Here is an 18,369-nt window from a genome sequence, read left to right as displayed (position 1 = left end):
GTTAAGTTGCGTACTATGACGCTGAGGTGCGGCCAATGTCGCCGGGTTGACACTGGTGTTTGTACACGGCGCAGTGCACCTTGGATGCAGAGGTGCGTCCAATGTCGCCAGGTTGACACTGGCGATGGTACACTGGGTTGCGTACTCAGGACGCTGAGATGCGGCTGTCGCCGGTTGATACAAACCGCCGGACGCTGGCATGCACCCCAGGATGTGGGTGCACTCGATACCGCTGGGATGACACAAACGGCAGAGGCAGAGATGCACAGTGTGCTGCCTAGATGACAAAAGCAGCAGACAGCAGGTGCAATGCGGACCGTGCCGCCTGGATGGAACAAACGGCAGAGAATTCGTATGGCAAACTGGACTCAGGAACTGGACTGTATTACAGGAGACAGGCACAACCAGAAACACAAGGAACACTATCACCGGCATGGAGTGAAGGACTGGCTGCAATTTAACAGATACAGGGCCCAATCAGAACATGCCCTGTAAGCCTCCCTAATGACAGACTCCTGCACCTGGCCCGTGCACACAGACAAGATAATCAATTACACCCCTTTTCCACCAAAATTCCAGGTCTGACCCAGAGTTCAAACAGAGTTCCTATCCGGATCAGACCTGGAATGTAGCCGGCGCCGACTCGGGATATTCCCGAGTCGGCGCCGCTCACACCGGAGTCGGGTCTGCATAGACCCCGCTTTCCCGGCGTGAAAGTGGACACTTGGAGATGACGTTTCAGTTTAGTTTATGGCTCTACCTTTACAAAAGCTTCATATATAAAAACAACTGATCCAGGTGTCAATAGTTGATGAAATTCTCTACATAACTATATATGAAATTACGCTATAATCAAAAACTTATAGTAAATGACAAAATACGACACGAAACAAAAGTAAAAACGATTTTACCACAACACTAAGAGGGGTGGGGAACACTGGATACATATGAAGGTGGAACAATAGCCACTGTTTAGGATAGTGGATATGATTGGAAGTAGACTGTAGAAAGCAAAGATATGCAAGGTAAATAAGCCACAGTATACTGTACATCCTTAGACAGTCAGCTGCTGGCAACCATTACTGTGCTATACCATTTACTTTGCCAACCTCCTTCCTGGAAAAAGTAACACTGCATTGGCACGCTTATGAGCTTCTCCAGCTTGGGAAAGCTTTGTGCCCTGTATAATTGTATAGCATCATGTCCATACAGAACCAGAACTTAAGCTGGCCATACACGGTGCGATATGCACTGTGCGATGTGATGGGGGATCCAACGTCCGACATATCGGGCGGTCCCCACACACTGTGCGATCGGGTGGCCGACCGCCCTATATGCCGGCTCCCTCCTCCCCCACCCGCAGAGCGCTGCATGGGATCAAACATCACATCCCCAGATCAATTGAACCTGCAATAAGAGCTAGGGTGGCTGTACATCATGACAGAAAAAGCCTCCTCTAGAACCAGCAGATAAAAATAAGCCTAGAAGTAGACCACAGTGACTGGTTCAAGTTTTCGCATCCACGTCTTCCATGGTCTTTTTGTGTTACATTTAAACTGACCATACACTAGAACGATATCAATCCAACCAGCCAACTAGTTGGCTGGTTGGAATGATGATTGGCTAGTGTGTGGGAACAAACTATACTCATTTATTTGCTCCCACAAGCTGAAAACAACAGGAAACTGTTGGTCCAACTTGTTGGGAAAAGCAAACCGGTTTGATTTTGCTCAACTAGTCGTTCTAGTGTAGGGGGACTTTCCCCTAACTGAACGAGAAGTAAGCACACAATGGCCGGTAGTGTCTCCCTACTTCACCACTGTCTGCCATGCCCCTGTCAGCCCTGAGATCCCTCCCTGTCAGTGGCAGAGCAGGAGAAGATGATCCTTGCAGCTACTGCACAGTCTCTCTCAAGATCCTCATGGTAAGTATACTCTAGGACCTGCGCCTCCCCCCTCGGCGATCACAGGAGCGAGCGCATACATTTTTTTTTTATTTATTACAGGTTGAGTTTCCCATATCCAAAATGCTTGGAACCAGAGGTATTTTGGATATCTGAATATTCCGTATTTTGGAATATGTGCATACCATAATGAAAAATAAAACACACAAGGAATGCATTTATGTTTTATATACACACATCTTATACACAGAGCCTGAAGGTCATTTTATACTGTATTTTTAATAATTTTGTGTATCAAAAAAAGTTTGTGTACATACATGAAATTAATTTGTTTCATATACACATAAACAGCAGTTTAATAAACTAGTGTGTATATATATATATATATATATATATACATATATATACATATACACATACACACTAGTTTACTAAACTGCTGTTTCTGCATGTTATGAAAAATGGGCTTGATAAAATAGGTCCCTTTGTCTTTCATGGTTAATAAAATTAAAATACCTGACTTATTGAAATATTTAAAAAAAAAAAAAAAGTCATGAAAGTTGGTTAGGTGTGTGGGAAAGCAAAGGGCCGTATTCAATTAGCGGCGATAACGGATGTTTTTCACCCAAAATACTTCGAAAACAGCAAACAGATGAAAATGGGAGAAAAAAAAAATGTAAAATCCGTATTTTTGTCTAAAAATGTGGGGATATCTTTCAGAACCCTTTCGACACCCACCCCCCTAATGATAAATTACCCTCAAAAAAACATTTGTAAGTTGCGTACTTTGGCGAGAGACTGCCGCACAAATTTTGGGCGAAAAAAAAAACCTTGAAAATGGTTTTAACGTATTGGGTCTGATTTTTCGAGGGACGGTATGGATGCGTGAAGTGTTTTAAACATCACATGCAGTCTCAGCAGGCCGGTATTTAAAAAAAATTAAATAGCGTTTTTACAACACGAAAATATACTTGCACCCATTTTAACGTACCCTTAAATTTACGTGGAACAGTAATTTCCTGGGAGAAAAAAAAAATGTTTCCCACGATTTTTCCAAGGGGTTCAGAAAGAAATCTCCACATTTTTAGTCAAAAACAGGGATTTTGCATTTTTTTTCTCCTGGTCTGGGATAGAGAAAACTTTTCTCAAGTATTTTTTTTCTCCATTTTCGCTTGTATGCAGTTTTCGCCTTTTATTATAAAATTTCACCTTTTTTTGCCAAAAAACTGCCATTTTCGCCAATGCCGATAAAAACGCCAGTTTTTGCGGCTAATTGAATACGGCCTTAGTTGGACAGACAAGTTAGGCAGTTGGTTAGTTGGAGCCAAGTTGGTCTGGTGTATGGCCAGCTTACTGCCTTAAAGTTGCCATGTTCACCTAAAATACCAGTAATTACGTTTGTTACTCTGATACTTTATGCAGCCGTTGTATGCAGTTTGCTTAGGTCATGATCCCTTCAATGGATAGTGCTGTGCAATGTCAGCGTTTTATAAATAAAACAATTAGTCCTTTCACAGCTCAGAAACTTTGCATGTTAAAAGACTTCTACTTACAGTGAGAGGAATGCCTCTGTTAGAAGCACAGGTCAGTACTGGCTGAAGTTGTTTAAAATGTAAGTCACTTTATTTTGCAGTCTCTCAATTTTAATAATCTCATAATATGCAAATACAAAAAAAAACAAAAACACCTTACCCCAAAAATGTAAATATATACTTAACAGAAACCTAATCCATATGTTTATATTAAAGCTATAGACACTTGCAATGATGTACATAAGACACCATGTAAACCTAGTGGCATTACTAAATCAATAAATCAGACGCTTAAGCTTTACGGAACATTCCCCTGCCTTTGCTCTTTGAACAACAAACGCCATCATATCATGCCTTCGTCACCGCTTGCTTCAACACAAGATAGTTGAATAATTACTACCATCTAAAGCAGGGCTCGACAAATCCCGGGGGCCAGGTCGCCATGGCTACCAGATTTTGCTACCTGGCTACTAGATTTTGCAGTGAGGGAGGAAGCAGATCCTCATCAGCTCCGACGGAGATTAGTGCCTATAGTATTGCGGTGTTCATATCATGCACAGGAGTGCGTGTGCTGAGCGTCGCCTGTGGTGACTGCTGTGACTCTGTCCGTCCCGGCCTGCACTGACGACTCCTCTCCATCCTGGCCTGCTCTGATCCCTGCCCCAGTCTACGCTGATCCTCCTGTACGTCCCGGCTGTCCACTGTCTCCTATCTCCTATCTCCGGTTGCATGAGCTCTCCGGTAGTAGGGTCTATGCATGGCCAGGGATTGCGGAGCGGCTTCAGAGGTATAGTGGTGTGACCACAAGAGAAGGGGGGGGGGTTTCTGTACTTTCTGGCACCATTATTTTATTTCAAATGTGGCCCGTTATTACTGGAGGATGAGGGTAGAGCAGAGGAGCTGTGCAGAGCAGTGAGGCGGCCTCCATTTTACTGTATCCATTCAACTGTGACCACTTTGTGGACTAGAATAGTGTGTATGACAGTTGCATAACATACAGAGCTGTGCTCCTCACTCACACCTGTATTTTTATTTTATTTTATTTTTTTTTTGGGGGGGGGGGGGGGGGTTAGCAGTGGTGGTCTGGCTCCTAGATTTTAGAAAAATTTGTCAAGCCCTGATCTAAAGTATATATGTGGTAAAATAGATTGGATCATTAACAGACATGCCCCAAAACCTGGAAAACTGTCTGCATTCAACCTGTTAGTGCACTCATCTGCTAATCCTGTACGCGCGCACACACACACACACACACACACACACACACACACACACACACCTGATCTTGTTGCACAACCAAGAGACAAATATGCTAATAATCTCATTAGAGGCCAGCATAATATTTTTAAAAAATAAACATTGCTTCATACAGAAAACAGACATAGCAATAATTGGACTGGAAAAGTGCTAGTGTACCTGCTACACACACACAATTTCAACAGTATATATTGTTTTATAAGCATAACTGTCACAGGGAGAGATACAATTATTTTACCAGACCCGATCTCCCGTCTAAAGTTAAGGAGAGATCGGTGGCCAAATATTCAATTGTTTCTGGACATGTTGCACGGCGCCAAAATAGACCAGGTTTAGCCTCGTGAGACGGCTAAACCCATCTAAAGTCCTGATTAGCGCACCAAAAGCCAGGACTTTGGCGATTTTTTTAATTGTCACCTCAGGAGGGAGAGAGCAGAAATCTATGCGTCCGCACCATTTAAGCCCGATCTGAGCAACAAATTAATTGCTCCATCGGGGGCCCATTAGTAACAGTCACGGGTGCAAACTTCTGCAAAGTGTAAACCCCTGCATTATGAACATGGTTCCTGTATATTCTGCAAATGTCAAATGCTTTGAGTATATAAATAAAATTATTGCACTGAGTTAAACCAAAACAAATGCTAAAACTTCAGTACAGATTAATTTAGAAGTAGCAGAATCCAAATCCAGAATGCTTGCCATTTGCCTAGGCATAATGCTGCTCTGGTGGAACTTGCTTCCGTACATATTTGCACACGTCCAAGTTTGCAAACGTACACGCAGCTCTAATTCACAACCTAGAGACAGTTAAGAGGATAAAATAAACTGGAAAGATTTCAGTTCTTCTAATAAAATATTTAATTTATGAAGTTAAAATCAATACTTTAGTAAACATACAGTATCTAAAGCTATACCTTGCACATTTATTAAAGTACCATTGAAACCAAAATGTGTGTACACATTTAGTCAGCCCCTTATGGCCCATAATCTTTCCTAGGTGCTACAAGAGCACTGTAAGGGCCTTGGCTAGACGGGTGCATTTCATATGCACAATCTACAAATAGTAATCTCATAACAGAGTGATTTTTTTTTTTTAAACAAATTGCTCTGCTACACAAACAATCTTTATTATGTTCTTCCATCACTCAATGTTGCAATCTAATCATCTAGCATGACTTACAACCAATTAATCTTTTGCATAGAGTTTAAAGGTGATAGGAGATCAATAGGTTTTATGCCAAAAGATTTCAGGTGATTCTTCTCATTTGAAATCGATAAAAGAAAGGTTTATTTGATCTCACAAAATCTCAATGAATACAGTATAATCCTTAGACAGAATGCAATGTAACAGATAGGATAGAAGGAGGATGTGGGAGATACAGTGAGAGCATTTGTAACGATTAAAATTCTTTATTAATATTGTACTGTGCTGGTTATTGTTTTTACACATAATTGTAACAATTTTAAAGTTGCATACACACACAATTTTGTTACCAATGAACGATTTTTTGAACTACAAATGATTTTTGTAACTTCCCTTAAAGAAATCGTTCAGTTGGTCAGTCAGAATGAACTACAAACGGCAACGCGCATGAATGATAATCGTTCATCGTTATAACTCAGAAACTGAACGATTGTCGACGATTGAACGATAATGACGTCGTTATAGTTAAATCGTTCAAAAAATCGTTACGTGTGTATGCACCTTAAGTATACTTATCACTCCTGTTACCTCAGTAAAAATTAAATACATCTTCTCTAATTATAAAACATCTGAATTGAGCAAGCACAACATCTTATCTAAAGGTGCCTATACACTTAGCGATATTTTACACGATTTGCCCAATTCTGACGCATCGTGACGACATATCCTGTAAAATGTGTCCACTCACGATCACGATGCGCATCCCCACTGGCCGTACATCGCGGCTTCAGATCTGCCGTGCTGTAGGGCAGATTTGCCAGTCTGGGACACGATGCACTGGAAAAAGTTAAGGATGCACGATAGATCGTTTGTCATATTGGACACTTTTTACACCAAATCGTGTGCAGGACTGCCAGGGAGGTGACGGGGGAAGAGTTAAAGGGCAATCGTACAAGATGTTGGATCGTGAGCACATCGCCAAGTGTGTAGGCACCTTAAGTGCACTGGAGACCACTTCAATGTAAACAAAGCAAGCATTCATAGGCTAACCATACTGTCGCTTTAAAACGGGACACATGAATTAATTACAAAGGTTCTGTGACTGGCTGACTTCATGCCTGGATTTCGCCTGGTTTTAATGAGCCACAGAACCTGTGTAATCCATGAGTATCCCAGTTTAAAGTGATGATATGGTAAACCTACTTATTCACTATGGGTTTTGTGAACAGACAAGTCATATTACCTGAAAGATCGTGGAGGCATTAAAACATGCATTTAAGGGGCTTGTGGGGATATCAGATACTGTTGGGGGTATCAGATCTGCATTTTAGGGGGATGTGGGGAGGTCTGAGAAGCATATGGGGAGCTCTAAAGCATAAATTATGATGGGACCCAGAAATGGTCAGGTAGGACCCCATTTTTTTTGTCACTCACCGCGATCACTGCCCGGGTTATTTCAACTTGCCCATTTCACACTGCTTAGTAACCAAGGTTTCTAGGTGTTCATGTGCAGTAACCCGGGTTATTTGATGGCAGTGTGAAAGGTGTATAAGATATAAAAAAAAAAAAAAAAAAAAGATATGTAATGATAATATGGTTTCAACATGAGAAACACTGGGGTACAAAATATAAAAATATGATCCAATTGGCACATAACAAATGTACTTCAAGAAATTAGAACAGGAACTGCAACTGCTATATTAAGTGTGATTTCGTTCCTATTCACACTACATTAAATCGTGATCTAATTCATTATGGTTACTATATTCCCACCATGTCAAGCCAGGGTGTACAGATAACATTTAATTAACAGTATCTTCAGATGCAGCTCTCCTAACAAGCTAGTATATGCATAGTGAGTTTGGTATAATGCGAAGGAGTGGTGTTAATCAAGATTTATGATGTGGAGATGGTGAATACCATTTTTTCCCCTCGGTGCCTTGATCTTTATGTACACCTGGGCAACAGGATGGCCCATTGTTTAGCATTACACACATCAATGGGGTCATAGGTTAGATTCCAACCATGGCCCTGTATGTATAAAGTTTGCATGTCCCCCTGGGTTAACTCCCACATGTCAAAGACCTACTAACTGGCTTGTATCAAAGTAAACCTTAGGGATCAATCCAATTAGATGGGAGTTGGGTACTGCAAGTCCAATTTTATGCACACACCCCCTGAGCAGGTGAAAGGGTAGGGTACAACTTTATTTTAAAAAGGTAAAAATGTCAGGACACAGGGTCTGATTCAAACCCGCTTGCAAGCGGGTCGATTGTGGGCCTGTGAGCAAGCGCAAAAAGCACTCGCTCCAGTACTCGCAACAAACGGGGCGGCTGTCGATGTTGATCGACAGCTCGCCCCGTTTTGTAGGCGGGGAGGGGGGTGGCAGGGCAAACGGAGGCATTCCTGCAGGAACGCCTGCCGTTTGTGGGCAGCCCTACTGACACCACTTGTGATGTCAGTAGGTGGACTTCCTGCTCTATTAGAACAGGAAGTCCACTGGGGCTTGCGGCAACGAGACCCTACCACAAGGGTCTCATCGCAAGCCCGATGGTCTTGACCATCGCGACCATCACCTGGCCACTTGCATAAGCTGTGGGTGGTAACCCACAGCTATGCGAGCGGCCAGGAGGACGCTACTAAAAAAAACATGCGCACGCCCTGATTGCGAGCGCCTCTGAATCAGGGCCACAGTGCAGTACCTCTGGTAAACCCCTCCCAATGAATAATCGTACACTTGGAGGGGTTTAAATAGCATAATTTGGCCAATAAAGACATGTCAGTTTTCAGGTGAAATTCACTAAAAACCTCAATAATTGGTTAAATGATGTGGGACAGGCATGTGGGGATGTTGTATTGATGGAAGAGGGGTTTTCAAACTTAAAGATGAGAGGTAAAAAAGTGTTTATTCTAAACTCTTTACAAACACTGAAAAATTATTCTTAAGCCGCATACACACTAGAATTTGAACGATATCGTTATCTTTCATTGTATCCAATAACCAGTGTGTATGCGGTAAACGACCAAAGATGCGCACTCCCGCGGGTCGTTGAAGATGTCGTTCATCACTGAACATGCAGGTCAACCTAACGATATGTCAGGTTGTGCATGTTCAGGGATGAGGGAGGGTGCCGGCACTGAACGATATCGTTAAGGATATCGTTCAGTGTGTGCTCAATGTCATTAATGACATTGAGCCCAGCACTGCAGGGGAAACACTAGACGATATCGCTCATGAAGCATATTGTCTAGTGTACATGCGGCATTACTTATTTTTCAACCATGCAAAAATCAGCCATTGGACACCTTTTAAAACATAAAAACCTCCAGTACTTTCCTTATAGCCACTAGCAGCCTCCTATATGTTACTGCTATATCAGTCGCCTCTTTTTAGGGGTCCAAGATGGTTTCCCCTCTTTTTCATGCACTTTTCCCAGGTCGCATTTTGTAGAAAAGTCGCACAACCTTGCCGTGAGTACCGCAAATTGGAATTTCTAACAGGATCTCACATTTCTCTGGTGCGCGATTTTGTGCGATGTACAGATGTGCCCACATACATTTATCCTCAGCGCTACAATACACGCTACAGATAACACATTTGTTACTCTTTTAGTCCAAATATGACTCACAAGCAGCTTCTGCTTATTAAAATGATATACGGCATGCCTATATACTGTGTGCAACTATGGGTGCATCTGCAGGCGAAATGCTGCGTTACAATGTCAGTGGTTGTGACACTAACGTAGCATCTTGCATGCAGATACACATCTAGCTGCACACAAAATATAGGCATGCCGCATACCATTTTAATAGCAGAAGCTGCGTATGCATCCTATTCGCACTGCTGTGCGCAGACACATTTGAAAGTAAAACGTCACATGAAAAGATGCTCAGAGCTACCCAGTCACGCCAAGGCATGGCACAACAGGGCTGTTTAACGCGCAAGGAGGCTAGATGTAGGAGGACACATTTGTATGCAAGTTTCATTAAACAAACAGTTTTGCAATCTCACACCATTGGTTTGAGCCCTAATTAGGTGCCAGTTTGCAAAAGCAAGTTTGTTGGGAGGGGTGTACCAAAGGTTCTGCACTGTGGGGGTCATTCAGACCCGCTCGTCAGCGGCAGTACGCTAGCAAGCGGGTCGATGTTCCCCCACTGCGCATGCGCACGGCAGGGGGAGCTCCGTCGTGCGCATGCGCGAGACTTGGCGAACGACGGGCTCTCCATCGCTCTGGGTCTCGCACCAAAGGGGGCGTGCTGACGATGTTGATTGACAGCACGCCCCCTTTGGTGGGCGTGCCTGCCAGACGGAGGCGTCCCCATGGGAACGCCTACCGTCTCAAGCCGGCCTCACTGACATCACTAGTTATGTCAGTGGGAGTGATTTTGGCTCTGATAGAGCCAAAATCACTCCAGGGCTTGCGGCAGCGAGACCCTACCGCAGGGTCTCCGTCGCAAGCCCGATGGTCGCGATGGTCAAGACCATCGCGACCATCATCATGGACGCTCGCTATAGCTGTGGGTGGTAACCCACAGCTATGCGAGCGTCCATGAGGAAGCTCCAAAAAAAGGTAGGAGGGCCCCTGATTCAGAGAGAGCGCTCTGGTCAGAGCGTTAAACTCTGAATCAGGCCCTGTGTCCTAAAATTTTTACCTTAAAATAAATATTTCCCTTACCCTTTCATCTGCTCAGACAACTGCACACAAAAAAAAAAAAAAAAATACGAAGTTACTCTGAAAAAGCAATGAAAGTTTGGAATGAATTTAGCAGCGTGAGTTCACTGTGAGAACAGCTCACACAATCCAACACGCACCTAACCGGAATACATGAATAGAGTTCCCGCTAAAACAACATGGCGGGTGCTGTCAGCACCCACGGGCCGCCATGTCCCGCTGGTGGGCAAAATAGCGGTGCAGCAATCACTGCTGATGAATAGATGCCGTGCGCATGCGCACACCATCTATTCACAGAGATGAGAGCTTGGGGGCAGCCCCACATGTCCCTAAGTGCCAGGTATGCCCCCAAGAGTGATTAAAATGGCCACGCCTTTCTCGGGTGCATGCCTTTGGCGCACGCGCTAGGGTGCCATTTCTAGATCCGCCGCAGGACTTCGAGTGAACACAACATGAGGCTTGAGATCTGCACTATATACAGCAATACAGTATTAAATAAACACGATGACTCATTCAAAGCGCAACAGAATGTGCTGACACTACACAAACAAACTCAACAGTACTTACTCTGCATATAACTATAGGGACTGAAGAACAAAACAACCAAACATTCTTACAGTATGTAACAAAATAGTCAAATGTTATTTGTCTAACTATTATGCAAAGAAGTGTTATAGTTAGTAAACAATACGCATGTTTTCTTACCTTTATATAAAACCCTAACATAACACTCTGAAGTTGTTGCCACCCATACAACACCAAGCTCTTGTTCTCACAGTAAATCTGGTATAAAATGTATATTACAGTTTTGCTGTAGATGTATTCTAATATAAGATACTGCCTTGAGCAGGAGCTGCTCCTGTGCCTGTGATCACCAACTGTCCATAGCCAGTAGTCGTGACTGTATTCACTACCTGGCACGGTGCCTGTGGTCACAGCTGGTGCTAGGTCTGAAGGCATCAACTGCCTGGGGCTGGTGCTCGGTCTGAAGTCATCAACTATCCAAGTGCCTAAGGTTACTGCTATTCCTACAATTACCAACTCAATGAAACCAGAAAGTAGCACAGTGCCAGTAATCACCAACTGCCTTGATCCAGGAATAAGCACTGTGCCTGCAAACACCATCAATCCGGAGACAGAAAAAAAAAAAAAAAAAAAAAATTTTGTGCAAGAACATAGCACTGGACCAATAATCAAAACTACCTAGAGCCAAGAATTAATGCATTGTCTGACTTTAGCGGACACTGGCTCGCGTCCACCCTCTCCCCCCCTGGTCTCGTGCTTGCACTGCCCTGTGTTTATATTGCAAGCTTAGAATTTAACAGGGCCATAACTAGGGGTGTGTGAACGGTACAGCCGCACAGAGCGCAGAACACTGTGGGCGGCACTGCTGCACACCCGCGGTCCTTGAATCTGGCTAGCAGTGTAATGGCAAACTGCAGCCAGAATCTCTGCAGCAGTGCAGCCTTAGGACTCTTCAGGCGTGTACACCACTCCCCTTACAGCCCCGCAAAGAATTACTGTGATTACCGACGATTGTGGCCCCACCCCCTCCATGTGACATCATGTGAAGGGGCGTGACCTGCTCCGGGCATGGGGAAATGTAGTTATGGCACTGGAATTTAACAAGCACTTCTTTGGTGCACTGCATACCTTTCAGCTCATAGTCACTGAGGGCTGCAGCTCCACGATAAATCCAACATTTTCAGTAATCCCCCAATCCTCCAGACTCCATTTCATGAACCATCACCAATGTGAACTGTAGCTGGGGCACCTTCCGACTGAAAAAGGTAGGAACCGCCACTGCTTGGCATCGCACTGCTATAGAGGGTAGACAGGTAAAGCATCTAATCAATTCTTACCTGATGCCAAGCAAGATTATGTGTTGCCCTCATTTCTACAGTCTTCAATATACAGGTCACATAATCCAAAGAAAATATAAAAACATTTACAAAAGCCAAATTATTTAGAGCTTAACCTTATTATGCACCTCACTGTGATTGACGGTATGATATAAGCCTATGAGTACTTTAAAGCCATTAAATCGTGTCAGTGAAAAAGGAGCAACACAGATTGCTGGGCTGCAGTAATAAGCTTTCAGTAAACCAATAAGGGGTAGAGGCAGCAACCAGCAGAGACAGAGCACATTTTTATTCATTTCATTAAAAGGGTGGGAGCATCTCAGCTAGATTTACTAATGCTTCTAAAACAGAGAAGTAGAGATATTACCCATAGCAACCAATGAGATTATCATTTTCAAGAATACAACAGAGAAATGAATGCTAGAATCTGATTGGTTGCTATGGGGAACACTTCCACTTTGCTTTTTTAGAAGCTTTATAAAACCTACCCCACACAATGCATTAGCTAAAAAAAGTGCAATTGCATGTATAACAACCATCATACATGAGTGAGGTTCAGCACCAGGAGCACAGGCACATTGCATGCACTTCTGATTAGTTTTTAATCATTTGTTTTGCTTGTGAAACACACAGTCACTATTAGGCAGGATTAAAACTAAATATCTCATATAGCAGAAGCAACTCATACACATAAAAAGATGTTTGATAAAACATACAAATGTAGTATACGCACAATCACCAGGAAAACTAATCACAAGCAGTTAGTAATTGCTGGTGACCATCGTCATCCAGAATTTGCAACTTCCCTTGACCACCTGCAAACATGGCTCACACACCTGTGTCCCAGGTTGCTCCTGTTCTGCAACTGGGTAAGCACGCTTGTCACTGTACTCTGCCTATAGTAGAAGCCTATCTCCTCTCCACACAAGATTTCCAAATAAAACCAAAACTGCTTAGACGCATTAGCGTGGAATCACATTCATTTCCATGTGCAGTGTTTTCACACAAAGTTGCCTATTTACATGGTCAATTTTACTGCATGTTTCTGGTGATCTTTTACTATCAGTGGCATGTATAGAAGTGTTTATGCAGGAGATGTCGGAGACAACAACTTGTGTTACTTATGGTTCACAACCACAATATGCTGTTCCCATAACCACTTAGCGGGCTAATATGTTTTCCAAAAACGGCTCAGAAATGTATTTATTTATTTTTTTATATTAATGAATTAGGTCAAGAACATCTATTTAAAACTTACCAAACACAATTTTATAATTTATTTTAAATACATAACATTGATATATATTTTTGTAAAATATCAACTGGCGATATATACTGTAGGAATATTGATCAACAGAACATTGCAACTTTACATTTCCCTGGTGGCTGCTCCTCTCTGCAGCCCCTGCGGCGAATACCTGGAGGGTACTTCCAGGCTGCCCGATCAAGGATGTAGAGGGGCTGGGAGGTCCCTCTGCCATTGGCGGCAGCAGGAAGATTATCTTCTAGCATCCGATCAGTGGGTTTTTCTGACTGGTCGCATTGTGTGTGGCCATGTCAGGTAACACACAGCCTGGCATGGTCACAAACAATGCAACCATACCAAGCAAGTGGTTACAGAGTACACTGAGGCGCTGCAATTTATCAGGCTGCAAAAATAGTATTTTTTGGAGCTTGCAGGCTTAACCTAACGTCATACTCAGATGCTGTTAGTAATTTTCCAGAGGCTGCACATCAAAGAGGGATCCCATAGCTCCTCCTCTGCTCTTTCCTTGACCCTGGCATTAGCAGTGAGTCCAGACCTATTCAATCCAATAATAAAATGCAGATATTAACTATATAGAGCACAGCCAATATTGTTTTAATAAAGTAGTAGTCTGCTACTAAGAACATACTTTTTGAGACATCTCTGACACATTCAATCTATGGGAGGAATTTAATTGAATAGTGGCGGGAGATGTAGTTTATCGCACAAAATGCCAGGGGTAAACAGCATTTTTCGATTATTTACATTGTCTGTAACACGGACAGGCAATTCAAAGGCTAATGTGTCAAACTTTCACTTGCTATTTTATTATTTTTCAGGTGCTCATTAGACAATAAATAGGCCCAAAATACATTAAGCTAACTGGTATATTACATAGCAATAGCAGTCTTCAGCTCAGTTACTGAAGTTGTTTACTTAACAACCCTATACCACTGATGCACTAAAGGCCTTATTTATCACGGATGGCAAATGCAGCAGCGTATACATATCGGCCGATGGTGCGTACTGCTCATGCGTATGCTTACAGTGCGCGTGCGTGAGTTAGCACTGCGATCACCTACGCAGATACAAAGCCATCGCAGATCGAGGAACGGGATGTCAGCGTTTAGGGGTGGTGACTGGGGAGTGATTGGAGAAACAGGCGTGTCTGTCCATTTAAACGCTGTTGTTTGGACATGCATAATTAGCCACTGTGATGGCATACGCAGCTTATGTACTCACTGCGTGCAACAGGGTTAGCAATTTCTCAGTAAGGGCAGACCTGTTGTAATTGTGCGTGAGGGGCCGATGTTACTCTATGTTCCCGATGTGTACGCAGGACTGCAAGGTATTATGGATGTGAGATAGAGGTAGTGGGCGTCTCTATGCTGGCTGTGCAATTGCATTCATTAGCATATTTTAACACCAGACCTGCTTGCTTAACCACAGCTGCGATCACAATAGCGATCTATAGTTAATCAGGCCCTAAGTTACAGATGCTTAGAGGGGTATTCAATATGGGAGCGAAAAGTCCGTGCTGGACTCTTCGCTCCACATCGGAGATTTTCCTGGGATAAAGTATCAGAGGCGCGCACCCGCTTTATCCCCGTATTCAATATAAACCTACGAAAACAGGAAGCTGCAAAGTGGGATCTGCGTAAAAAAACGAAATTTTCCTGGAATAAATTGTAGGACCCCCCTAAAGTTGTAAAAACATGGGGGATCACTATGGGCACCCCCGTTTTAGCCTGCAAATGAAAGTCGGGGATTTAAATAGCCGCAGCAGGTGTTTTTTCCTCGACATTGAAGAAGTGTTGCAGAAGAGCACTTAGGTTTTTTTTTTCGTTTTTTTAAGTGGTCCCATCAAATTTGGGGTACATGAAAATGGGTACTAGCATATTTTTATGTCCCTAAAGTAAGTTTTAAAAAATTCTGCAACTATGCACCTGCCGCTAACAGCCTATTCTAGAAAACATCTGCCGCATACTTGCAGAATAGCCCTGAACCTATTTCTCTATTTTTAAACACTTTTTTACTCATTTATTTTTTCACCCCAATTTTTTTCATTAATTTTTTGGGGTGTCCCTATTTTTATTTTTTTTTTTACTTTTTTTGACAGTTATTTTTAAAATGTCATTCTCAGGGGTGCAGGCTATTTTTTTTAAGCCTGCACCCCTAAACCCCAATACTGCACTTTTTTTCATCACCTATTCAGTGAAAAGTTATCCCCGTTTTTTTTCAAAGACTTTTCGAACCTGCGAAGTCTTTGAAATTGAATACAGTGTAAAACCAAAACCTCCGAAAATGACGTCATTTGTGCGAAAACAACGCAAAAACTGAGTTTTCGCTGCATATTGAATACCCCTATAAGAGTATTTATTAGCAGTTATTTGCTTAGCGCCTCTGTAATAAGTAGCATTTTATGGAGAATATTTAATCATTCATCTTGCAGTCTAGCACGGTGGTTTCCAACTGCAGTCTACAGGAACCTCTAAAAGTGCATGTTTTCCGTACTTGAGCACAGGTGTATTGATTACAGGAACATTTTTAAAAATCCGCGGGTGATGCAATTTACTTCACTTGTGATCCTGTGAGGAGACCTGAAAAACATGAATTGTTAAGACTCTATCCAATTAACTTCCCCCTTGCAGGCCTCTCTCACCCCAAATTTGTGCATTGTTGTATACTACAAACAATAGTCTACAAATCCGGCAGTAGCGTAAGTGCGGCGTATAGCAAAGAGTAAATCGTAGGTTAATTGGATTGAGCCCTTTGGGGTCCCTAAGGACTGGACCTGGAAAACACTGGTCTCCAGGGGAACTGACACAGAAATGGACACAAAAACACATTGTAGGGGTACTGTGGTTAGTATACAAATAACCCCTCAGGGATGTTTTGGACACACTATTGTGAATGGTCATTTCCCCATTTACTTATTATTCTATTTTTTTACTGCTAATCAACCAGTGTACCTGATACACCAATGGTACATACAGCTGGCAGCCAGGTGTAAGTACAGGGTGCAGTCATGTCACAGCAATCCTCACACGGGTGTCAGTCACTGTTCTTAATTTTAAAACGAGATGGGAGCGCTGCAGAGTGCACCCAGGGGCTGACAGCCCGGAGCAGCATTATTTACAGCAGTAATACTTACGAACTTGGAGATCTTCCTGTCCGCCTCCTCTCCCGGCGGGTGATCCGGGTATAGGGCGCCTGAGGCCGGCACTCCCCGCTGCTTGCGGTACATGTTAGCCCAGGACAGATCCGTAGTGCAGTGTGACGTCCGGGGCAGCTGAGAGGAGCTGTCACCTGGCCGCAGTGACAGCGGATTATAGAGGAGGGGGGAATCCGATTACCGCTGTGGAAGGAGGGCGCGGTGATCCACTTATCCCTCACTGTAATCTTATGCCAGGTGCACGGACACTGACAGCCCCACTGGTGACTGCCCACTACTACCCACCCAGGTGCCACTGCCGGGCAGCCTGCACTGCACCCTGCCGCGACACTCAATGTTCCCGCCACTACGGCCACGCCTACTGTACTACCCACAGCCAATAGGAGCCCGCTGTACTCTGCAAGGGCCGCCAAATACCCAATGAACTACCTGCTATACTATGTGACGCTGCCATCAGACAGCGGCCATCATTTTAACTGGCAGTGGGTGGACGGAGTCTGGCTCAGATCCTGAATTCTTTAGGCGTGAGACTATCTATGAGTATGACAGCAGGAGCAGGCTGCGCTACACTACACCCGTCCTGCTAGCTGAGGGCCTGCTTCAGACCAGGACGCAGGCGTGCCCGACCGTCAGAATGGAATTTAATGGGCGTGCATAATTAGCAAAGTAGCGTCATTACACACGTGACTGGGTTGTATTTTAGCCTGAACTGCTCGCAATGTTGTGGTGGGAAAAGGCTACCACAAGCGCTGCGAGCAGCTCCGATGGCTCTCTATGTTCCTGATTAATCCTACAACTGCCGGAGATGACTGTGTGTTGCGAGTGCCAAAGGGCCATCTTTATGCAGGTGCGAGCACATAGTGCGGCCGCTTGCTATTACTTAGTGGGCGGTTTTACGCGACGCAGTGCGAGCATATGATTTAAATTGCCGGCCCCTTTTAGCCAGCGAGCGGCCGCAAATAGCGTCCAGGTCTGAATCAGGCCCTGAGTCCACAGCAGTACAGCCCTTGGAGAGCCACAGCTTACCACTACACATATACATTTTGTCCCAGTGGGATGTATTCAGGTTATCGACAGGTCAGAACGCTGACACAAGAATGTCGAGTTAGGCTAAAATCGGGCTGTCTCCATTCTGATGTTGACATTTTGACATTATGTCAGTCAAATGTCGACATTCAGACATGTTGATGAGCGGAGGGGCGTGGGCAGTATTCTCATTATCGTGGCCCCCTCCGTTTAAAGCCACGACTTACAGCAGGGGGCAGAAATACACTTCCTCATATAGTCCCTCTTGCTGCTCAAATCCACAATTCCTAGTATTTTTACCGTGGTTTCTGGGGCTACTGTAGGATGAAGCAATTCAATTCAAATGGCTTCATCTAGCAGCCCGATTCATTTGAAAAGTGGGCGGCACCAGGAGATTAGCCAATTTTGCCAGGAGTAAGGGGGATAGCCCCTTCAAATTCTGGACTCTCCCAGCGCCTCCAGGAGAGTTGGAAAGTATGTATGCAGGTTGCAGGACACTAAACAATGGTATTAAACTACCCTGGGGCATGTGTTCGACTATTGGATTTCGG

At 43.8% G+C, this 18,369-nt stretch overlaps 1 protein-coding gene across 6 annotated transcripts in view; it reads right to left on the bottom strand.

The window, feature by feature from the left end:
• DIAPH3 (diaphanous related formin 3) overlaps positions 1 to 18,369 on the bottom strand; it is a 786,386-nt gene that overhangs the window by 744,786 nt on the left and 23,231 nt on the right. For 4 of the 6 annotated variants that reach the window (XM_088481243.1, XM_088481363.1, XM_088481571.1 and 1 more), the window contains exon 1: positions 16,772 to 17,391. The exons of the other annotated variants lie outside the window; for them this stretch is intronic. In XM_088481243.1, coding sequence (XP_088337369.1) covers positions 16,772 to 16,864 — 93 coding nt within the window. In that variant the 5' untranslated portion in view covers positions 16,865 to 17,391. Of the gene's footprint in view, positions 1 to 16,771; positions 17,392 to 18,369 lie in introns of those variants that run through there. 6 annotated transcript variants of the gene reach the window in all.

This window comes from Taudactylus pleione, unplaced genomic scaffold (genome assembly GCF_031769625.1).
Source record: "Taudactylus pleione unplaced genomic scaffold, aTauple2 ptg000005l, whole genome shotgun sequence".
Lineage (NCBI taxonomy): Eukaryota > Metazoa > Chordata > Amphibia > Anura > Myobatrachidae > Taudactylus > Taudactylus pleione.
The sequence above is the reverse complement of the archived record's forward strand: the minus strand, read 5'-3'. Positions and strand labels throughout refer to the sequence as shown.